The sequence below is a fragment of the Sminthopsis crassicaudata genome, chromosome 5, assembly GCF_048593235.1.
Source record: "Sminthopsis crassicaudata isolate SCR6 chromosome 5, ASM4859323v1, whole genome shotgun sequence".
Classification (NCBI taxonomy): Eukaryota; Metazoa; Chordata; class Mammalia; order Dasyuromorphia; family Dasyuridae; genus Sminthopsis; species Sminthopsis crassicaudata.
In genome coordinates, this window is record NC_133621.1 from 304,007,648 (window position 1) to 304,031,599 (window position 23,952).

Genomic DNA, 23,952 nt, shown 5'->3' on the forward strand with positions numbered 1-23,952 from the left:
CTCCTCATCCGTTATCCTTCTTTCTTACTCAATGACCAGTCTATATTTTCTTTCCATTGTACATTTCCCCGATGGCATCCTCTCCACCACTTCTACTATGCAATTCTTTGTGATATATTGCTGCTTACTAATATCCATCCCATATCTCTCCATTTATCTTTGGCTGATCTTCAACTTCTATTCTCAGGAGAAAGTGTTATCCCATAAGTCATAGCTCCAAGCAAAGCCCCAGTCACTCCAGCCTGGTAGCATGGTAAAAAGAGCATTGTCTCTAGAATCATCCTTCTGGGCCTTTGTTTCCTTATCTGTAAGATGATGGGTTTGAACTAAATAGCTTCTAAGATCTCTTCCATGTGTAGATCTAGGATTCTGTGATTCAAAGTCATACAGAGTCAGTGACATAAATATTAACTTTTGTTTCAGGAAGAAATCTGAAGACATTTAAAGGACTATGAGATCTCCCATATGTTATGCATTCTTCCTTCTTCCTCCCTAGATGAAAATTTAGGCGATCCAGGTCATTGGCCATTTATGGTATCTGTCCATGGTATATATATCCATGATCCAACTGTATAGACTATCCATCCAACTGCATAGGACAGTCTGAGGAACAAACATTTTTCATCCAGTTGGTTTTTCCAGTGTGGATGATCAGGCCAAATTCTTTTGAGTGTTTATAGATCTCATTTTGGAATCTCTTAGCAGTGTAGTCTTGGGCTTGGTTTTCCTTCTATCAGCATTTGTTTTCTATGAACAGGGACAGCTAAAGAACTTGATCCATCTTCAACCCAGACAGTGCTAGACTTCCTCCATGATGGCACCAAATGCCATGTTATGTACTCTTATATTGCACTTAATATTAATCATCTGAGCCCCAAACATTGTTATCTCTCATGTAAATTTTCTTTCTTTCTTTTTTTTTAATAGTTTTTATTTACCAGATATTTGCATGGGTAATTTTACAACATTGACAATTGCCAAACCTTTTGTTCTAATTTTTCCCCTCCTCAACCCCCCCCCAGATGGCAGGTTGGCCAATATGTCATGTAACTTTTCAATGAATCTTGTCCAACTTGAACATATGCCCAGGGGTTGCCTTGTTGAGAGAAGGACGTTTGTTCACTTTACGGAACATTAGGATTTTCTAATCACTAATCCAAGGGCAGTAGCATCTTAGATGCTCTCTACCTTTCAGGCAGTTTGTGATGGTAAAGATGTGGTATCCTAAAGAGCAGTGTTTGAGGGGAAGCTAGATGGCTCTATCTGAGCACCAGCCCTGGAGTTACTTCCTAGCTGTGTGACCCTGGGTAAATCACTTAACCCCAATTGCTTCAAAAAAAGCAGTTTGTGGAAAGTCTGCCTTCTCTTCTAATTTATTTCTCAAGGAAGATCACAGTGCCTATCTAGATTTTTCTTATAAAGGGGGTTCAAAGAAAGTATTCTATTGAGTTCCAAGGGGGGGTAATTTCCCTAATTGGGGGGAATCATGAAGGAGATAACATCTGAGTTGGGTTTTTAAACAACAGAATGTGGAGGCTGGCACGTCATGCATAGGAAACAGGGTTAATAAAGGCAGGTAGGTAGAAAAGCATAGACATATCTGGGGAAATTGAAAATCTCCATTTTTCCTAAACTGTGTAGGACCTGGCTAGTCATCACATTAGATATGTGATCCTATCCAATCCCAGGTAGGAGAGGGTCTTGAATGCCAGGCAAAGGGGGTTGAAATTTATTGTGTAGGTCAAGACTATCTGAAATGTGAGCAGAGGGGTGACATGAACAGGGAAGGATCAGGGACTGGAACAAGATTCATTCATTAACCAATTACATGTGTTTATTAAATACTTCTTATGTTCCAAGCATCCAATCAGGTCCATTTCAGTCTCCAAGTACTCTGGAACCCTAATCAGGGCAGCTGTAGGCCTAGAAAACCCAATGAACAGAAGGTATGCTCCAGAACACCTTACAATTAGAGAACTGTGCCCACTGCCCATCCAGCCTGCATCCCTGGAAGCCAGGCCTGACAGGCACTCCCAACTCTGGCTGTCCTCTGGCCATGGCTGGAGGAGCTGAGAAAAAGGACAATAATTCCAAAGGTCCTGCCACCATTTTTCATTCAGGAACTGTCTTTTCAGCCAGCTCATGCCCTCAGGGGTTGAGGGGGCAAAACAATCTCGGCCAAGGAAATGTGCATCTTGGAGTGATCAAATTTCCACAAGTCTGACTGAGGAGGAGGAGGCTGCTTCACATTGGAGGAACCAGGGGAAGAGAAATTCTTCAACCTGGAAAGAAAGGAAGGGCCCTCAGATCCAACTGTCAGTTTATTGGGATTCTAATTAAATGGAGTCATAGATTCACAGCGTCTGAAGGAAACCCAGAGAGCCTCCAGGCCAACCTAAACCTGAGCAAGAAGCACCTTTGGTCATCCATCATGTATCATTCATCATGCATCTCCCAAAACAATCCTTTTAAGCTTTGGACAACTCTGATTGTTAGGAAGTTTGCCTTTATATAGAGGCACATAATTCTGTCTTTCCGCAACTTCCTCTCCCTTCCCACCCCTACTCCATCATCTCTTTCCAGTCTGCCTTGAGCCCTTCAGACACTGGAAGGTGTGTAGAGTGACCTCCCAAGCTTCCTCTCCTCACACTGGCACATGCCAGCTGCTAACTTGGAGGCTAATCTGCCACCTTCCGTTACCTGGAGGGCTATTGTAGAGGCAAGAATGAGTAAAAGGAGCTGGAAGCAAGCTCAGAGGGAGCCCCCCCCCCATACAATCAGACCAGCTGGCCTCATCCCGGCTCTGCCACTTGTAATTAATTATTAGCACTGATGTAGCATCACAAGGCTTGAAGATATGATCATATTTCTCCTCACACCTACCTCTGGGAGGTAGGTGCTCATTCTCCCCATTTTACAGAGCAGGAAACTGAGGCACGGGGATGTGAAGTGTCTTGCCTGGGTTTACACTTTGTGAGGGTTAAAGGCAGGATCTGAGGCCAGAAGTTTAAGCCCTTAGCCACCAGTGGCTTTATTCATGGGCATCATCTGTAAAATGAGGAAATGACCTCCTGTCAAGTTCTTACTTGTATTTCTTGGCCATAGAAGACAAAACTTAAATCAAAGGCCGGAATTAAAGGGAAATAGATTGTGAGTCAAAAAGGAAAAAAATCTCCTAGAAATCAAAGCTGCCCCAAAGTAGAAAGGTCCACCTAGAGAGGTGGTGCAAAATTCCCTCCCATCAATACAAGTGTCAGAATGGAGGCTGGAAACTTCTTGGTTAGGATCTATCACTCAATCAATTAATAAGCATTTATTAAATGCCTACTATGTGCCAGACCCTATGCTAATGTAGACATGATTCCTGTTCAGGTGGAGGGTTTGATTACCCGATTTATGAGGTCTCTTCTAGCTCGGGATGAAAGAACATGTGCTGCCAGCCCCCTCTTGGTTCCCTGGAAGGGAGCAGTTTGGGGATGGGGGAGGTGTTTGAGGAACCCTGGGCATCAAGGGATGATGGCGGCAGTATCAAAATTAGCCACTGTCCAAACAATAGAATTCCCAGAACACATCAGCAGGTAGTGGGAGGGTGGGAAGAGGAGAGAAATTTGAAGTCATGTCTCCCATGGGAGAGTCAGAAGGGAGCGAGATTTTATGGTAGTGTAAAAGAAAGAGTAATGGATTTTGAGTAAAATAAGCTGTTGTTATACTTTTTGTATGATCCCTGGCAGGTCACTTCCCTTCTCGGGGCCTCAGTTTACTCTTTTGTAAATTGACAGAGTAAGATAAGATGTAAGATCAGATTTAGATCCCAAAACCGATGAGAGAGAAGGTGGAGCCCTCAGCCATCATGCCATCATGGTCTGGAAGACTCGGCTTCCCACCCCCCAATTACCAAATTGACCCCGGAAGTCTGTTTTTCACTTCAGAGAAGACAAAGCCCCCAAACTTCTTGAGTTCCTGATGCATCCACCGGATATCTTCCGGGGCCTCTGGAATCCAGTTAATTATTCTGTAAAAAAGAAGGGATTGGGAGTTAGCAGCACGGGAAGAAGCAGTAGATAAAAGACCAAGCCTGCAAGCAGAAAGAACTGGTTCAAATTCTGCTTCAGACACTTACAAGCTGTATGATCTTGGGCAGGTCACTTAGCCCCACTCAACCTCCGTTTTCTCCTATGTAAAATGAGGGGAGTTAGACATGGTGCTATCTATGGTCCCTTTAAGCTTTAAAGGAGAAAATGTCATTTGAGCCACGATTACAACAAAGGGGATGTTAACAGATCTGCCCTCAGGGCTGTGAGAAAAGAACTCCTACTAAATACCTTGGGGAGGCTGGGAAGATAGATAGATGAATCAAGGCTAAAGGAATGGAGGCTTTGTAGCCTGGAAAAGAGGAAGAAGAATCAGCCCCTGGAGAAGACTAATACAGAAGTGGACATAGATCTGTCAAGACTATTAACAGCGCAGCTTCCCCTCCCCAAGGCTTACAATGGCACGAGAACCTCAGGGAGCATGGACGAGCAAAGCCAGCACCCTTCTCTGGCCTCAGGTCTCTCATTTGTAAAAAGAGGTACTTGGACAAAGCCTAAAGCCCCTCCCAGCTCGGACATCCCCTGTTCTAGGCTCTCTCCCAGCTCTGACACCCCCGTTCTAAGCTCCCTCCCAGCTCTGACACCCCCTGTTCTAAGCTCCCTCCCAGCTCTGACACCCCCTGTTCTAAGCCCCCTCCGGGCTCTGACGTCCCCTGTTCTAAGCCCCTTCCCGGCTCTGACACCCCCTGTTCTAAGCCCCCTCCGGGCTCTGACGTCCCCTGTTCTAAGCCCCTTCCCGGCTCTGACACCCCCTGTTCTAAGCCCCTTCCCGGCTCTGACACCCCCTGTTCTAAGCCCCCTCCGGGCTCTGACGTCCCCTGTTCTAAGCTCCCTTCTGGTGCTAAGTCGTGTGCTCTACATTCTAACATTCTATTTTCTAGGGTTAGTTCAAAACATGCTCTGTTTTATGATGAAAGGGTATTTCCTAATGTCCCTTCTTGACTATAACTTCTAGACTTTTTGACCTTCCTGGGCCTTAAGCAGCTGATTCTCAGCATTGGATCTTCAGCATCCATTTTCTACCATCAACTACTTCACTGTGGAGACTCCTTGGAGTTTGGAGTTTCCAAAACCAAGTTGCCTTTACCCACTCCCAGTGTATGGTGCCCAACCTCTGCTGGACTCTCCCTGTAGCCCACAGGTCTTCCATCCTTCTCCTATTACAAACCTTAAAATGTGATCAAAATAGGAATTACTGCAATCATGAAATAAAAATGATTATTCCCCACGTCTCTAAAGTTTGAACTTACTCATTGTCAAAGCAGTGTCCAGCTCCATCCTCATTGCGTCCCTCACCCGCAACAAGATCTCACTTACCTCTTAGTTTTAAAGTACACATATTCCAAAGGTAGTATGCATGGCAAGAGTGTATAGGTCAGCACTTGGCCAGGTATCGATCGGGAAAATCGGGCAAAGAATCCACTGGGTCTTTCACATGACTTCTTCAAGGCTACAACAACATGTTGGGGCATTTGACTGAGAAGCCTAGACCCTAAAAACTGGGACAAATCTATAAAATAGGGAAGGTCATGCCTGGGAGAAACATGGGAGCAAAAAATGTCAGGACTGGAAGAGGACCTAGAGATGATCTAGTCTAACCCGCTCATTTTCCTGCAGCGCATAGAGCTTAGGAAAGTCACTAAACTTGATAAGAAGTGGACAGACTTGGAATTAGCATGTCAGCCCAAGGATCATTCTAACACATCATAACATTTTCAATATAAAACTACTCCCTTTACAATTATCCAAACTTATGGCCATTTTTATACTGTCTATATAGACTGGGCTCTTTCCCGTACTCTCTCAATCCCCAAAGGAATCTTGTTGACTATTCTGTGCCTCAGTTTTCTTTTCTGTAAAACAGAGATAATGATATTTATGGTGCCTCCCTGGACATAGCAGCCTAGATTTCAAACTAACAGGGAACGTAAGAGGCCATCCCATCCAACCCCTTCATTCTCCAGAGGCCCATTGCCATGAAATCACTTGTTCACTTGTGTTCAGCCCTGACTATCATGGAAAGGGAAGCTCTGATAATAACAATCATTATTCTTGTTACTGGCTCTTCTCCGACTCCTTTGTGACTTCATCCATGGCCTTCAAGAGTTTCTATGGCTAAAAATGGATCTCCCTGCACCCAATCACGAGCCCTGACAGTTAAGCTTAGCCAGACTGGGTAATCAGACAGCCTCTGACCATCACTGGGATGGCTCTGGAAACTCCTGGCCTGATAGGGAGGAGCTGCCAACAAAAGAGCACAGGTGGCAGAGGTTTGGAAAGCCCAAGGTCCCCTCTACCACCAACTATTATTAATAGGAATGTAAGGAAGTACAATATAATCATCACAAGAAGTATGACATAGGAGAGATGCAAGGCAAGTGTTATGGATGATCCTCTAAGAGAAAAAGCAAATGAGTTTAGTGGGAACAGAGGAAAGGAACCTGTTTGACTTTATCCGGGAGATGGCATCTGAATTGATATTCAAAAGACAAATAGAATTTTAGCAGATGGCAAAAGGATGGACTGGTCATAGCATCCAAAGGAAAGGACCTGACATCCAACCCCCTCTTTTTACAGCTGAGGACCTAGCCCCAGAAAGGGTAAGTAGGTTGCCGAGGGTCAGACAGCTAGTAAGTTGTCTGAGGCAGAATTCAAGGAGAAATGTAATAGAGAGAGATCCTGGTAAAGTCCCACTTCTGAAAGGCTGTGATGTCCTTGGCAAGTCCCTTGACATCTTGGTGGTTCCCCACCTAACTCTCCTAAGACAATATGTTGTAGAATGAGAGGTTTTGGTAGGAATATTTTCCCCATCCTCTCCCATCAAGGTCACAGGTCTAGTTCCCATCCCTCAAAAAGAATACATTAGGAATAAAAAACTCCAAGAAAAGTGAAGAGTGCAATTTGAAATAAAGAACACACAAAGCAGGGAAAAGGGAGTAATGGGAATATCATGGTGGGAACTGATTATAGACATCTTCTGGCAAGCTAAGGATTTCACACTTATTTTCTGGCCATAGGGAACCATTGATTTTCAAGCTGGGAGAGTTAACATGATCAAGACTGTGAATTAGGATAGTTCCTTGAGCAGTATACATTCAATGAATTGGAGAGAAAAGACTGTTGATATGGAGTTGAGTTAATAGGCTAATGTAATAATTCTGCTAAGTGATGAGATCAAATTAAAGGTGCTGTCAGTAGAAGTAGAGAATAGAGAACAAATGGGGGAGAGATTTGAGAAGTAGAACAAAGGGCAAAGAATGAAAGCAGTATGAGGAGGATTCTATCACAAACAGCAAGAAGGAACGTGGGTAGGTTCCGGGGTATGCCAGATCAAGTTGGAGGTGGCCCTGAACCCTCCAGGGGAAAATATTCAGTGGTTTTGGATCCCAGAGTACCCCTCAAGCCAAAAATAATCCCCAAGAAAAAATCCCCATTTAGAAAAACAAGGAGGAGAGGGAGGCTGAGTAGGAGTGATTAGAAAGGTAGGGGGGAAGCAGGGAGAGAAGAGCTTTCAGAAAGAAGAAAAGCTCCTGGACAGGAAGGAAGATCTTAGCAACTTATGGGACCCCATGGTATCCTGTATAGGGTACAGAGACTTGAACCCAGAAGAGGTTTCTAAAACGTCAAGTCCAGATTATTTCATTATTTGTACTTCTGTCCCTGAAAGCCATCTCAGTGCCTCGCATGTACTATATGTTTATCATCATTGTTATTTAGTCATTTGGTCACATTCGATTCTTCTTGATCCTATTTGGGATTTTCTTGGCGAGATACTGGAGTGGTTTGCCAGAACCTCCAGTCCGTTTTACAGATGAGGAAACTGAGGCAAGCAGAGTGAAGTGACTTGCCCAGGGCCACAGCTAGTAAGTGTCTGAGCCCAAATGTGAACTCAAAGAGAGGAGGCTTCCTGACTCCAGAGTTGGTGTTCTATTCACTTTGCCACTTAGCTGCCCCCTGTAAATGCTGATGGATTCCTGCTGGATAGATGGATGGATGGATGAATGGATGAGTGAATGGATAGACAGATGGGTGGATGGATGGATGGATGGGTGAATGGATAGACAGATGGGTGGATGGATGGATGGATGGGTGAATTAGTATTACCTGCTTCAAGATCTGGTGACAGGAGCTCAAACTGTGCTATGTCTCTGACCACCACATTGGGCACTTTCCAGTTGATAACTGGTCCTCCAGATTTTCCTTCTCTCTCACCACCACCATTTTTTCCTTGGTTACTGCTGGCTGGCCAAATTACAGAGCTAGGCAATGAGGTCGCCCCATTACACAAGCTTGTGATGATTCCCTCCTTCGTGATACCTGAGGAAAGAGAAAAGATGAAAAATAATATGCCAATCACCACAAAGGAAAAATACCACGAAGCAGACTTCCCAGTGTGAACAGAACACTGTGGTTTTAGCTTTATATATGTGCACACCCACACATTTATGGAGAAGTGGGCATGCAAAGCAGAGTCCAGGGCAAGAAGTGGAGCCTGTTGTCTCCTGAACATTTTTAAGATTCACAAATCCCTTTACAACACTTCTATGAAGCTTGTAGCTTAAAAATTGTTCTCCCTGTTTGACAAATGAGGAAACAGAGGGTTGGAGAGGTTGTGATTTGGGATCATGGATTCTGAGCTGAAAGGAGACTTAGAAGCCACCTAGCTCCAACTTCTTCAATATGTAGAGGATGAAATGGAGGAGAAGGGGAAGGGATGGGTTCAAGGTGACCAAAACACTCCCATCCAGAAGGACATCTTCTCTAGTCCTTATTTGAACAGAGTCTGAATTGTGGAAAAACAAAAGGAGCTTTGGAATTGGCAGCAGATATCCTGGATCCAAGCCTGGTCTTTCCAGTTAATAAACTGGATGGCTTGGAGCAAATGTTTTTGAGCTCTCTGGGCTGGATTTTTCTTCCCTACAAAGTAGGGCTGACATTCTTGTTCCCCGTACCTCACAAAGAGGCGTTGAGGGAATAGCCCTGGATGTACCATAGAAGGGGTGGCCATTGTTAGGGACAAAGAAGATTCTAGAAACCCAGAACAAGCAAGATGGATGGGAATTGCCAGGAGTCATGAAATGGAAAATACCTTCAGACTTTGGAAGAATTGTATGAACTGATGCAGAATGAGATAAGCTGCACCAAGACAATCATCTATACAATAAGAGTATTGTCAAGATAAACAACTTTGGAAGACTTAGAAAAATCAGTTGTACACAGTTGCAGAGAACCCAGAGGTCTTCGGGTAGCTTGGATGACCAACTTTCAGAGATTAGACCCAAAAGCACTTCTTAGAATTGCAGAATCTCACAATTGAAAGGAATGCCAGAAGCCATCAGTTGAACAAGAATCTCTTCTATGTCTTTCTTGACAAGTGGTCATCTCATTTCTGCTGAAAGATCTCCCTAGAGAGAGAACCCACAAGCCCTCGGGGCAGTCCATTTTACTGTGGAACAGTCTGATTATTAGGAAGTCTCCTGACTCCCATCTCAAAATTCTCTCCACTCGTATATAAAGACCATTATCAAAGTTGAAAGAAGATCATGACAGGACTGGTTGGAACAGCCCACTTCCCAGAATATCATGGATCAGGAGGACTCCTGATGTCGTTTGTAATTTTAAGGAAAAAAATCTTTTCCATATTACAAATATCTACAATGTTATCACTGAGTTCTCTCTCCCCACATTAATACAGAGTGCAGCACCCCAGCCCTTCCTCCTCCTCCAATATTTTTTTTTTCTGAATTGATGTCGCTGGAAAAATTTGTTCCCTCCAGGCCGTTCCACACTTGGCCAGACTGGACCTAGGACAACACGCATCCTCTCCAGGCCCACAGAAAGGCCGTGGCACTGCCTCCCTCTAGCCACAAGGCATCTCTAGATTATGGTGGGGCATTAAAGGAATAATGAAGGAATAATAGTGACTAGCACTACCTCACATCCACACTGCACTTTGTACGGTCCTCACAACATCGCCCTGAGGTCAGTGAGACCCCCTTTTTATAAGGGGAGTAGAGGTGAAGTCCTTGCTGGGGTCAGAGCCAAGGTTTACAAGAAGAGCTCTAGAACTGAAAGGTGCTCAGTCCAGTCCCCTCGTTTTATAGAAGAGAAAACTGAGGATGGGTGTTTCCCCAAGATCGCCCAGGTACAAGAGAGGGATTCGACCCGTGCGTTTTCCTTTGTACCAGCTGTCCATGCTGCCCTGTACGCATCCGCTCAGCCCATGCTAACAACTCTCTCCCTTATGGGACACTGCCTGTGTTGGGGAGAGCCCCATTCTTGAGATCCACCTCAGCAAAGACTTACCTCGTCTCTCCAGGAACCTCAGAGCATCCAGGTAGCCTTGTCTGCAGAAATCTGCCACCTCCTGAAAACAGAAGGCACCAGAGCTGCCGTGGAGGTGAGGCATGGACCCTAGCAGAGCTTCTGCTCTCAATGCCCTGCGCCCCCCCACTCCCATCCCCCACACAACCCTTGCCCTTCCCACGGGCCCAGTCCTGTGGTCAGGCTGGGAAATGGAAGCCCCTGGCAAGGAGTTCCTTATGCCCTTCCCATGGAGAGAGCTCTTAGAGGCTTCCTCCAACCCACCTGTCACCATCCAAGTTTCCTCTGGGTGTACTCTGTCTCTCTCTGTCTGTCTCTGTCTCTGTGTCTCTCTCTCTTCCTTTTTCTCTCGATCGCTCTTTCTGTGTCTGTCTGTCTCTCTGTCACACACACACACACACACACACACACACACACACACACACACACACACACACCGAAGAAAACTCTGAGGCACAAGCAGGGTTCCTGACTCTCCAGAGCCAGAGGAATTGCGTGGAGTGAACGTGCCGATCCAGACGTTCCTGCAGTACCTTCTTCCTTCCGGAGGTCTCCATGTGCCCTTAATTCAAACTTAGACAAGCCAACGTACCTCTGCTTGAAGACCCCCAGGCCTGAGCTCCATTGCCAGGCCAGGGGCACCCTCTGAATCCAGGAACCTGCAGTAAAAGAGCCTGCCCTTCGCCTCCTTTCTTCACCTGACTTGTTCCTACCTTCAAGGCCCAGCCCAAGTTGCACAGGCTGCTGGAACCTTTCCTGACCACCCCCAGGCTGACACCCTTAGATGATGGTAGTTCCTGGAGTTTCAGCTTGGTCTGGCTGGACCAGCCAGCCTTTTTGCTCAGCCTTATTGTCCTATTATCTCACTCGGTACAAAGTCCCGACTCTGCTCTGTCTTACGTCTCAGTCAGCTTTCCCCGACATGCCGCAAGCTGCATTTTGTTTTTGGCTAGGGTGATGGTCACCAGGCTGGCAGACTGCCATTTACTAGTTATGTGGCCATGTCCCCTCTCAGCCTCAGTTTCCTCATCTGTTAAATTGGTATGAATGGATGAAAACCCATTTATTAAGTGATTAGCATGTTCCAGCAATAGTACTCACACTGCCTAACTGATGAATCTGCTGGGGAAAGAAGCATTTTGAAAACTTAAAGCTCCCTAGGGATGAACATGGTCAGGATTTTAATATCTGATGGTCCAATGGCAGCCAGCCCTCCTTAGTGAGATTCTTAGACTCTCATGGGGTGCAGACTTGAAGACCTGCAGGGATGGGGAGCTCACTACCTTCTGGAACAACCTAGTCCATTTTTCTGAGTCCAGCAACTCAACCTAGCTTTTCCTCATTCATTCTGGCAGTGAAAACCATGTCTCCAGATCATCAGCTATACCCTTTCATTTTCCTGAGGGAGAAACTGAGGTCCAGAGAAGTGGCAAGATCCTAGATTTAGAGGCAGAACTGAATGTAGAGAAATTCAAACCCGTGAAGGCACCTCGGCCGGAAGGCCTGAGTTCAATCTCTCTTTCAGACACTTTAATGTCAATTGCCTCAGTTTGCCTATCTGCAAAATGGGAAGAAGTACACCCATTTCACAGAGCTATCGTGAGGATCAAATGGATTCCATCTATAACATGTTTTGCAAACTTTTCCAAACCCCTTATTTGACAAGAGGGAAAACTGAGACTTCGGGATGGGGAGCCACGTGGCCAAGGTCACGCAGCTGCTCCGAGCCGGGGTCTGTGCTTGAGCCCACTGCCAACACCAAACTGAGCCCCCCAACCCCAGGGCCCCAGACTGGGCCAGAGCGGAGCGGGGGCGCACCTCGGGCTCGGGGGGGAAGAGAGACATAATCCCCATGTGGAAGTTCCTGATGCACATCTGGAAGCTGCCATTGCAGAGGTTCAGCTCGTGCAAGCTGGCCGAGCTGCTCTGGGGGCAGATGTCCACGGAGCCGTGGAAAGGGGAGATGGTGATGGTGGCGTTGGAGTCTGTGAAGGGCACGTTGTTGCTCAGAGCTCCGTCCACGTAGCGCTGAGGGACGGCGAGAGACAAGGGAAGATTGAAGAACAGATGCCCGGAGACGGGACCCCCCCCCCCCCTTTCTCGAGTGCCTCCTCCCACGCTCTGCCTGCTGGATCTAACAGGAGGAGGTAAGGCAAGCATTACTGACCCCAACTGCAGATGAGCACACTGAGGCTCCAGGAGGAAAGCGTCTTGTCCAGAGCCAAAGCCAAGAAACCTGAGGGGCATCTGATCCTCAGGAGCGACCTCCACTGTCCGTTTGTTTATTCATGTAACCACTAACAAGCGCTTATTAAATGCCTCCCCACACCAGCTACTGTGCTCAGCACTGAGACAAAAGCAAAGTGAGCCCTTCTCTCCCAGAGCTCTGTCCTGTGGCTCTTGTCATTGGGTTGTTTCAAGTCTGTTTGATTCTTCATAACCCATTTCTTGGCAGGGACACTGGAGTGATTAGCCAGCTCCTTCTCCAGCCCATTTTAAAGATAAGGAAACTGAGGCAGACAGGGGTAAGTGACTGGCCCAGAGTCACACAAATGAGGAGTGTCTGAGGCTGGATTTGAACTCAGGATGATGAGTTTTCCCTCCAGGTCCCTGCACTCTGTGCACTCTGGCTCCCTCTAGCGCCCCAAAACAGCACATACCCAGCTTAAGTAAATGCAGAATAATAAGTGATTTTCTTCTCCTAAGGCAATTCCAAGCTGCTTCAAGACAAGAATGGGCTTCAAACCCCTTCCTAATACATTCACAGATAATCTAACGGGAGGCATCTAGTCCAACCTCATTTTACAGATGGGAAAACTGAGGCCCAGAGGTGGGGAAGCCGGAAGAGTGTAGGACTTGGAGATGGGAAGTCCCCACGTTCAAACCCTGCTTCAATCACTCCTCCTCTCTCTGTGCCTCAGTTTTCTCATCTATAAAATAGGGGGAAATAGCAGCACCTCCCTTCCTGAGGACATGGAGGGCTTTGCGATCTTTAAAGCACTCTATAAGCACAGGTGATTACTGTCTAAAGTCATTTAGCCAGCCAGCCTACAGCTTCAGAGCTGGAAGGACCTCACTCACTCAGGGACAATTTTATCCCCAAAGAGAGTCATACAGCTGGCAAGTGGGAGAAGTGGCACCCAAGTCCAGTGTGATTGTCCCTGCCATCTTTCCCCAGAGCTCTTCAAGGGAGTGGGAAAAGCCCCTGCTGACTTACGTCTTCCCGAAACCGGGGCGGTATGACGCCACAGTAGAAGGGGAAATAGATGCTGCAGAGGACTGCCTGGAAAGAGAAGAAGGGGGAAAATGAGCTCAATTATCACTGCTAGGTCAAGGTCTGACTCCTCCCAGGCTTTAAAAACCACATTTATATGATAGCTTTGTTGTACATTTGGAGAGAATAGCAGGTTGTACATAGTAGATTTGCGACCATTGTCATGGATTATGGAAATGCTCATTTTCTTCCTTGGATTGAAAATAAAATGGGGGCAGCTAGGGGGCGTAGTGGATGGAGCACCAGCCCTGAATTCAGGAGGACCCGAGTTCAAATGTGATCTCAGACACTTAACACTTCCTAGCTGTGTGACCCTGCGCAAGTCACTTAACCCCAACCTCAGGGGAAAAAAAAAAGAAAAGAAAAGAAAAGAATTTTTTAAAAGGATGCTAAATCTTGTAGGGCAGGTGGTGTTCTCCCTTTTGTTTTGGCACACTTGGCACCTAATAAAAGCTTGGTGATTGATGGGTTGGTTGGTAGCTTGGTTGCATTTTGTACATATTTGGTTGATAATATGTATCCCTAGATAGAATGAAAGCTTCTTGAGGGCAGGGACTGTTTCAATTTTGTATATCCAAAGAAGAAGGCATTTCCATTCTTGTCAGTTCGTGAATGAATTGATTGATTTTCAGCTCTGTTACTTATTATTGCTATCACCTTTAGTCATTCTCTTTCCTTGAGTGTGCCTTATTTTTCTCATGTAAAAAAAAAAGTTAGGGAAATAGATTTAGATGACATCTAAGGGCCTTTCCTAGCTCCAGATGCTCCAGTAGATTGTCTTTCCTTTTCTTTTATAAAAACCATTTTCCACCAGCTAAAGAAAACAGATTCTTTGCCTGCTAAATAAATCATTTCTTCCCTCTATCTACAAAATTGCTTATCTAGATTATCAAGGGAATTAGTAGGAAAAAAATACAAAGGATGGTAGCCTAGATGTACCAGACCTAAAACTATATTATAAAGCAGCAGTAATCAAAACCATTTAGTACTAGCTAAGAAATAGACTAGTGGATCAAAAGTTACACAATACAATAATCAATGACTATAGCAATCTAGTATTTGATAAACCCCCAAACTCCAGATGCTAGGGTAAGAACTCACTATTTCACAAAAATTGCTAGGAAAACTGGAAAATAATATGTCCAAAACTCAGCATAGATTTACAGCTCACACCCCATACCAAAATAAAGTCAAAATGGGTACTTAATTTGGGCATAAAGGGTGATATCATAAGAAGATTAGGAGATCTTTGGCTCCTAATCCTAAGGAAGAATTTATGACAAAGAAGAATTAGAGAATGTAGTGAAATGCAACATGCACGACTTTGATAACATTAAATTAAAAAGGATTTGCACAAACAAAAACAACACAAACAAGATTAAAAAGGAAATACAGAGTTAGGAAAAAATTTTACAGCTAGTGTTTCTGATAAAGGTCTTCTGATAAAGCCATCTATAGTCATATAAAAAAAGCTCTTAAACACAATTGATTGGAGAAAGACAAATTAAAACAATTCTGAGACACCACTTCATACCTCTCACATTGACTAAGATGATAGGAAAAAACAATGACAAATGTAGGAGGGGGTGTAGCAAAACTAGGACACTGATACTTTGTTGGTGGAGTTGTGAAATAATCCAATTCTGAAGAGCAATTTGGAACTGTATCCCAAGGGCTATAAAAACTTTCCACACTCATAGCCTTCTCCCTTGCCACCCACTCCAGCCTCCTATCACCTGGTTCCTGGCCTGCCCATCCCACTAGGATGGCTCTTTCCACATCACCAAGAACTCCCTTGATGCTTGGTCCAGTGGTCTTTTCTCTGTCTCTGTTCTTCTTGACTACACTCCACCCAGTAGGTCATATCCTCGATGTATTTTGCTCTCTTGTCTCTGCTGAGGTAGATGACCTTGCATAGCCCTCCCTCACTTTAATCCAATTCACTTGTATGTCATGGCATCGACTTCCTGATGTCCTGGTCCTCTTCGAGAACAAAGGACAAATAACAACATCTGTGAGTAAAGCTGTGAGCTTCTTTCCTCCCTCATATCATACTTATCATTACCTACAAATGCTCTTAAAAGCACTCTTTTCCTCTTTTGCACCTCTGATTGCCTCCAAGAGGTTTACTGGTTTTCTCTCTTATTTTTTTGGTGGAGGCAATTGGGGTTAAGTATTGTGTCTGAGGCCACATTTGAACTCAGGTCCTCCTGACTTCAGGGCTGGTGCTCTATCCACTGTGCCACCTAGCTGCTCCTAGATTTCTCTCTTAAGAACAAGGTCTTAAACCAAAACCAATCTGATCTTAATTGGCCACAAATAGGTCCTAAGTCAAGCCCCAAAGGTCATTTGGTCTTTGTTTGGGTTCTGATTGACTCAGATCGCATGTAAATAGCAATCATTTCTGCTTTGGCCAGAAACCCCTCCCAGATTCATTTCTTTATTTGTTTATATATTTATTTACATTTTTCTGGACTAGGTGAAAGAGGTTCTTTGCCTCAGTCACCTCAGGAGTCCTTAGTTTGTCAGTCAAAGCTCTCCACTTTCTGGTTCTAGTCTCCATGCCTTGTCTAGACCAGTCAAAGCTGACCCTCCCATCACTGCTCATCCATCTTTGTTCATGATGTCCCATCTTTAGCTGAAGTCCCTTCTTTCCTTTAAGGCCCAGGATGCTCCACTGACCATTTGAGAGTGATCATTCCCTTGTAGAGTTCCTCTTAGAACACTAGCTCAATTTCTTCGGTATCAGTTGCATTTGATTAGAAGTTATTTAAGAGGAATTCTGCATCCTGATTGTCTGGCTCTTCCTACCTAGCTTGCATGGCACTTTGCACACAGTAAGCAGTTAATGTGTCGAACTGAATTTAAGAGGCTTGAAAGGGGCCTTGAAGGCCATTTTGTCTCCCAACCCAAGGCAGGAAGGATCCAGCAGGATACCTCATGCAACTGTAACACTGGCCCTGAACTAGCTAGAAAACATGATAATGTTAATGTGGTTTCCCAAGTCACTGCATCCCCCAGGTATCATCGGGTACAGTGATGCAATCCTCCTTTCTATCTGACACCTCTGCCCTGCCCCACTACTGCCTCCTAGCCAGACCTGGTATTTCCCCCAAAGCAGGCTGGGAAGATCCTCTCCATGCAAGGACACAGGGAAGGCAAAGATTCCAGGGATGGTCATCCCCACCTGAAGTGCATCTTGTTATGCTCCAGGCCCACTCCAGAGCCACTGGGGAAATCAGAGGATTTAGAGCCAGAATCTCCTAGCCAGACTCTTTCACGGGAGGATGCTCAAAGTGCCACAGGCTTGGTCAGCAGCAGAGCTTAGGGTCAAAGCTAGCTCTCCCAGCCCAAACTAGCATGGCTCGGCTATGCTCTGGGGCTGCCTGATCTGCCATCGGCTTTGCTGGGGACCCCGAGCCTGAGACAGGCACAGAGACTCACCTGGATGAGCTCTTCTCTGTCGGCAAAGTCAGTGATAATCACATTCTTCCCATCTGGCCACCGAGTGAGGGAGATGCCGACCTTCTGGGTGGCTAACTCATGGACGTTGTCAGGAAGGTTATTCTCAAGGCGACTCTTCACAAAGCTGATGCAATCATAGGAGGGGTGGAAGATGCCGATGCTTTTCTTCCGGATTTCCTTGACTATGTCCAGGAGGTTGGAACAGCAGAAATCTGCGGGGAAAGAGCAGCTCTTGTCTTAGATAAGACCTTCACTTAGGCTTGAGGAAGTGGGTGAGATGGAGGGCGTCCATGACCCGTTCTCTAGTGGCTCCTTCCCTTCCTCGCCTTTCCCCTTCTTTTCTCCTTCCCTCCCCTTCCTTTTCCACAATGAGTTTCTCTCTCACCCAAAATAGAGAAGCAGAGACCACTCTCAGACCTAATTCCAAACGCTTTGATCTCTCCTTAGGCAGTCTGGGATGGTGCTCTCCACTACCACCCCAAGGCTTAATCCTCTTCCTCTTAAACTCAGAGAGAGGTGGGAGGGAGGAAAAGAGGGAGGGAAAAGGAAGGGAGAGAGGGAGGAAGGGAAGGAGGGAGAGAAAGAGAGAGAGAAAGAGAGAGAAGGAAAGAGAGAGAGACAGAGACAGAGAAGGAGAGAAAGAAAGAAAGAGAGAAAGAGAAAGAGAACTTTACACCTGATCAGCTTTAGTCCTACTACAACTCAGAGCTCCCAAACTCAAGAGATCCATCATGGCCAACCTATGCCTATCCTAATAAAAACAAAACCAGACCACTCCCATCCCAGACTGGGCAAGGTTATACTAAATAAAGATGACAAAATCTAAATGAAAAGAGAACAAATTAACAATAGCTTGGAGGACTCTGGGGATGTTTAGCTTCCTTCAGGGCACTGTTTAAAGTCCATTTTCTGCACAAAGCCTTTCTGCTCCTCTCATCCTTCCCCTTTCCCTCCCACAGATCTGTTAATACTGCACAATCATTTTCCAGTTGTCCTGAGGGCAGTGATTATGTTTTTTACCTTTCTTTGCAACCATAGCTCTTGGCATAGTACCTGGCACATAGTAAGAATTTACAAAATGCTTATCAACTACAGAGACAGAGACAAAGACAGAAAGAAACAGAGACAGAGAGAGATTGAGACAGGGGGAAAGAGAGAAAGGAGAGGGAGAGGCAGAAACAGAGAGAAAGAAGGGGGAAGGAGAGACAGTGTTGCCTAATGGATAGCGAGCTGGTCTCAGAATAGAGACCTGGGGTCAAGTCTCACCTGTGACACATATTAGCTGTATGAGCCTGGGCAAGTCATTAAATTAAAGATGAATTGCCTCCTTATGCCAGTAAAGAGAACACTATCACTGAGACTTCTAAAACTGATGAAATCTCAGATGGGAAGAGCGGAAGGAAAGTACTGAGGGTGTTTAGCAGCGTTTTCCCCTCTCAATTATGGGACTGAAATTCAGCATAGAGGAAGGAGATGAACACCATATTTTGATCCAAGGGATCAACACTCTTACAGTGTCAGTGGGAACAACTTCTTTCTCCTACTGAGCCTCAGTTTCATTATCTACATTATCTATTTACATTGCCTGTTATAAGGAGCGAACCTTGCAAACTGCAAAACATAACAGCTCTGAGATGAGCTTCTGTCTTTTTTGCCTTAAAGCTTTCTCCTTTGTAACCTCACAGACTCTTCACCTCAGAGAGAACACACAAAGCTCATCTGGTTTCATTCCCAGATGAATAGGAATCCTCCCCTCCAGTATCTCCAACAAGTGGTCCCTCAGCCTCTGTACCGCCAGTCAGGGGAACTTACTACCTTTGGACTCAACCCATCCCATGTTAGCCAACTCTAATTATTGGGAAGTCTTTGGTTTAGGAAGGTTGTTAGGAATCTCTCTACAACTCCTACACACCTGCACACACACACACACACACACACACGCACGCGCACGCACACACACACGCACGCGCACGCACACACACACACGCACGCACACTCACACTAACATACATATTGACATATACACTCATGCTCACACACGTACCCAGTAATATACATTCATACTCACACACAAACACCTATATGCTCCTTGCAGTTCTGCCCTACACACTCACTAAGATGCACACTCACAGACTTTAACACACACACACATACGCACTCCTTATAGTTCCTCCCTCTGAGGCAAAAAAGAACAAATCTGAGTTCTCTCCCTCATGACAACACGGAGATAGTCCATCTTCCCATCTTCCCCTCCCTTCTTATGACAGTTTGTTTCTCTCCTCCCTCCAGTTGGCCACCACAGCCTCGTCTCTGGCCCAGACCATGGATTCAGACTAGGATTGTGTTTTTGGAGTCTCTCCCGCCTCTATTGGGAGCTGGCTCAGGCATGGCGGGGCAGGGGTCACAGAAAGCTCCTCTCCCGCTTTCCCTTTGCTCCCCACAAGAATTCTCAAAAGGCGAAGGCCAGGGCGTCCCAGAAGGCCGCCTTCCACAACTTGCTTCCCTTCCCTCTGGGCCCCAGTTTACCCTTCTGTCAGGCAAGGGAGATAGGGATGCTCTTAGATGCTCTTTGCAGTTCTGTCTGGGGAGCCCCACAGAGAGCCTCCAGCCTGCTCTCCATCTCCTTCCTGCCCCCCTTTCCATTTTCCTTCCAGGTTTTAAGGTTTAAGCTTTCCCGATCCTGTCCTGAGATGGGGCAGGCTCCAGGAGCTGGAGGATGCCCGGGATCACTGGGGGCTCAGACCCAGAGCTTCGGACCCTGCCCTACAAACTGAGGAGAGGCCTTAGAGAGCGCCTGCGCCCTCCCCTTTCTAAGAGAAGGGAGACATTGCGGGGGCGCACAGCTGGACAGCCACGCGGTCCGAGTCCTAGGCCAGGGGACCTCCCCCATCGAGCTGCCCCCGCAGGAGCCACGCACCCAGGGACTTGTTGGTGATGACGGCGAGGCAGCACAGCGCGCCCGAAGAGGAGCCGTAGAAGCGGCGGGTCCCGCGCAGCAGCTGCGGGGCGCGCTCCCTCAGGCAGGCCAGCGCGCCCACGTGGTAGAGCCCCAAGAAGCCCGACCCTGCAAAGGACACATCCCAGGTTCCCTCCTGCTCGAACATGGCTGCAGCGTCCTAAATCCGGCGTCCGCCTCCAAGGGCTCAGGGGGTAAGCCACGCTGAGCCCAGCAGCCCGGGACAGCCGCGGGGCGCACTTGGCCCAGAGCAGCCTGCGCCGGCCAGACTGCGGCCTCCAGCAGCCGGCCAACTTTCTACTGCCTCCACGGCCGTGACGTCACCCGCCGGCCCGGCCAATCCTGGCGGCTGCGCCCTTCCCCCTTCCCTCATCCGCCTGCGGTCCAGCGCCCGCCCAGGTTCGGTTGCCGAAGGCTCCTTGGAAGCAGTCCCCCGGCCTTTCCAGGTCAATGGCGCTGTCCAGCCTATACCGAGCATCCGGGAGGCCAGGTGGGGCTTGCCTCCTCTGCAGTGCGGGGGACGGGAGCTCCTCGCTTTCCTAAGAGCCTGAGGGCTCCAGCTGGAAGGGAAGCGCAGTCCCTAGCTTTACATCCTCCCAGGGAGAGGATGCCCAGGTCAGACCGGAGCAGGTTTGTCAGTAAGTTGCCGGCCAGGAAAACATGTTAGACTTCCACGATTAAAAGGGGGGGAATAAAAAAAAAAAACCCTCTCATTAGGGCTGCTCTGACGTTTCTCCAGTATCCATTCATTCCTTTACTCGTTCATCCATTCATTCATATATTCAATCGTTTATTGAGTGCACTTATTAATTACCACATTCATTGGCTTATTTTATCGTTCATTTGTTCTGTGATAAATTTACAAAGGATCCCTTTGTTCATCACCACACTGGTGGCTACTAAGGTAAAAAGCTTTTGACTTCCACTTATCTAACACAGGAGGAGGGAAGGGGAAAAAGGGATGAGAGAGAGACAGAGGCAGAGACAAAGACAGACAGACAGAGACAAAGAGAGGAGAAGAAGAAAGGAAGAAAGAAAGGAAGAAAGAAAGAAAGAAAGAGAAAGAAAGAAAGAAAGAAAGAAAGAAAGAAAGAAAGAAAGAAAGAAAGAAAGAAAGAAAGAAAGAAAGAAAGAAAGAAAGAAAGAAAGAAAGAAAGAAAGAAAGAAAGAAAGAAAGAAAGAAAAGAAAAGAAAAGAAAAGAAAAGGAAAGAAAGAAAAAAAGAGGAAGGAAGGAAGGAAGGAAGGAAGGAAGGAAGGAAGAAAGAAAGAAAGAAAGAAAGAAAGAAAGAAAGAAAGAAAGAAAGAAAGAAAGAAAGAAAGAAAGGAAGACAGAAAGAAAGAGGAAGAAAGAAAGAGGAAGAGAGAAAGAAAGAAAGGAAGAAAGAAAGAAAGAAAGAAAGAAAGAAAGAAAGAAAGAAAGAAAGAAAGAAAGAAAAAGGAAGGAAGGAAGGAAGGAAGGAAGGAAGGAAGGAAGGAAGGAAGGAAGGAAGGAAGGAAGGAAGGAGAAGGAAGGAGGAAGGAAGGAAGGAAGGAAGGAAGGAAGGAAAGAAGGAAGGAAGGAAGAGAGAAAGAGAGAAAGAAAGAAAGAAAGAAAGAAAGAAAGAAAGAAAGAAAGAAAGAAAGAAAGAAAGAAAGAAAGAAAGAAAGAAAGAAAGAAAGAAAGAAAGAAAGAAAGAAAGAAAGAAAGAAAGAAAGAAAGAAAGAAGAAGAGGAAGGAAGGAAGGAAGGAAGGAAGGAAGGAAGGAAGGAAGGAAGGAAGGAAGGAAGGAAGGAAGGAAGGAAGGAAGGAAGGAAGGAAGGAAGGAAGGAAGGAAGGAAGAAGAAGAAGAAAGAAGAGGAGGAGGAGAGAGAGGGAGAGGAGGAGGGAGGGAGAGAGGGAAGGACACAAGGAGAGAAATCATTATAAAACTAGAGAGTGTGCCATCTTCACAGTAATAAAGCAGAGAGTGACCTGTTGGAGACTCCCAAGAGGAAAGGTCACTTCCAACAGAGAAGCCATGACCATTCCATACTCTCACCCAGTAGCCCCTTTTGACCACCAACAATAGAAATAACTAGATATTTAATTTTACAGCAGAATTACAGTTTACAGGTCACTTTGCTTCCAGTAACCCCATGAGGAAGGACAAGTACTATTATTCCCATTTCACACATGAAGAAATTAAGTTTAGGAAGAACTATACTCAGTCCAACTTTCTTCCCTCTCTCTACATCTGAAAAAAAAGTTAACAGGCATCAGGGTTAAAGTTGAAGCCTTCTGTGAGGCTATGGATGCCAAGTGACTGAAGGAGCTCCTGTTTCTCTCTGAGCTGAGCAATAGGCTGCCTCATAAGGGAGTGACTTGCTATGTGACAGATCTTCAAATAAAGATGGACCCTGACTTGTCAGGGAGTTCCCCTTGAGCATCTCAGCTCAGCCTCCTGAGCCCTGGATTCTGAGTCTTTGATTCAATAGCATTTTATACCCACAATCTCACCTGATCCTCAACAGCACCCTACAAGGCAAGGAGATCAGAATTTGTCACTCATTTTACAGAAGGGAAAACTGAGAGACTGAGAAAGGAAGGAATTTGCCCAAACCCAGGAAGTCAGTGGACAAGCCAGAACTCAGATCCAAGGCTCCTGCATCCCTGACCAGAACCTATCTCTCCATAAGCCAGTCTGTATTTTGGGCTCCTTAATACTGCCCTCTCACCCACTGAGCCAGTCATCTCAGGGGATGAGCCTCTGCTTCCTGAGTCCTCCCCAAGCCACTCTGTGGCATTGCATGTACTTCTGGTGTAACCTTTCCTCCCAAAGAGTCATCTTTCTTCTCCTTCCTCCCACCTGTGCCTTGCTCAGGAAGTGCTCCACAGTGCCCTACTACAAACAATTCAAGATCTGACCCAGTTGGTAGTAGCTGATATCATTTACCAAGCACTTAAACATTAATTTAAATTTTCTTTGCTTATTTATGAACTTAATAATCAACAATCATAAAGATAGATATGTTAAAAAAAAAAAATATATATATATATATATATATATATATATATATATATATATATATATATATATATATATATATATACAATGTATGGCCATCCAAATGGTTTAGCCTGGCATTCAAAACTCTCTGTCCTCTGACCCCAAGGCACCAGCTTCACATACAATCCTCCCTGTGGTGTAAAGTAGCTGCCAGACATTGCCTGAAAGCCTCCAAGGAAGGAAACCTATTGCCTCCCAAGATAACACATTCCACTTTTAGACAACTCCAATTGTCAGGACTATTCGAGTCTCCTTAGTGTCTTCAAGCAAGTGATGGACGGCCATTGGTTGGGTATGAGGTAGAGAGACTTCTTGTATAGTTGTGGAATGAATGACTTGCTTCCAATGTTCCTCCCAGTTCTAAAATTCTGTCCTCTATTGACCTCGTGTCCCAGATCATGCCTTCTGGTTTGCCTCTCTGGCTCTAATTTCTCTTACTCCCTTGAACCCTGCACATACTGTCTGACCTAGCTTCCTAAAAAACAGCTCAAGTTACATAATCCCCCTCCTTGTGACCAAAAAACAAACAAACAATGAACTGGGTGTCCAGAGATCTGGATTCTTTTCACCTCCATTTGTTCATCTGTAAAACGAAGACAATACCATATGAATCTGTACATGGCTCTGTTTCTAGAATAGGATCATGGATTTCGATCTGGACAGGCTTTGACGGGTCACCTCACTTTACAAAAAAAGGACCGCCAAGCCCAAACAGGCAAAGACTTTCCTGAGGCACAAAACCAGCCAGTGACAGATAGGGGCATCTGGCCCCAAGTACTGCCCTCCTTCCACCACCTGAGACATAAGGCATCCAT

At 45.9% G+C, this 23,952-nt stretch overlaps 1 protein-coding gene across 1 annotated transcript; it reads right to left on the reverse strand.

The window, feature by feature from the left end:
• Positions 1-1,838: 1,838 nt before the first annotated feature.
• Positions 1,839-20,467, reverse strand: PNPLA5 (patatin like domain 5, triacylglycerol lipase). The gene is made up of 9 exons (XM_074271922.1): positions 20,072-20,467; positions 17,134-17,366; positions 13,633-13,698; positions 12,234-12,443; positions 10,398-10,458; positions 8,196-8,408; positions 5,409-5,541; positions 3,896-4,012; positions 1,839-2,282 (listed from the first exon to the last, which is right to left on the reverse strand). Exons 1-9 carry the CDS (start codon positions 20,256-20,258, stop codon positions 2,141-2,143), a joined length of 1,362 nt encoding a protein of 453 aa, XP_074128023.1. The 5' UTR covers positions 20,259-20,467; the 3' UTR covers positions 1,839-2,140.
• Positions 20,468-23,952: the final 3,485 nt, after the last annotated feature.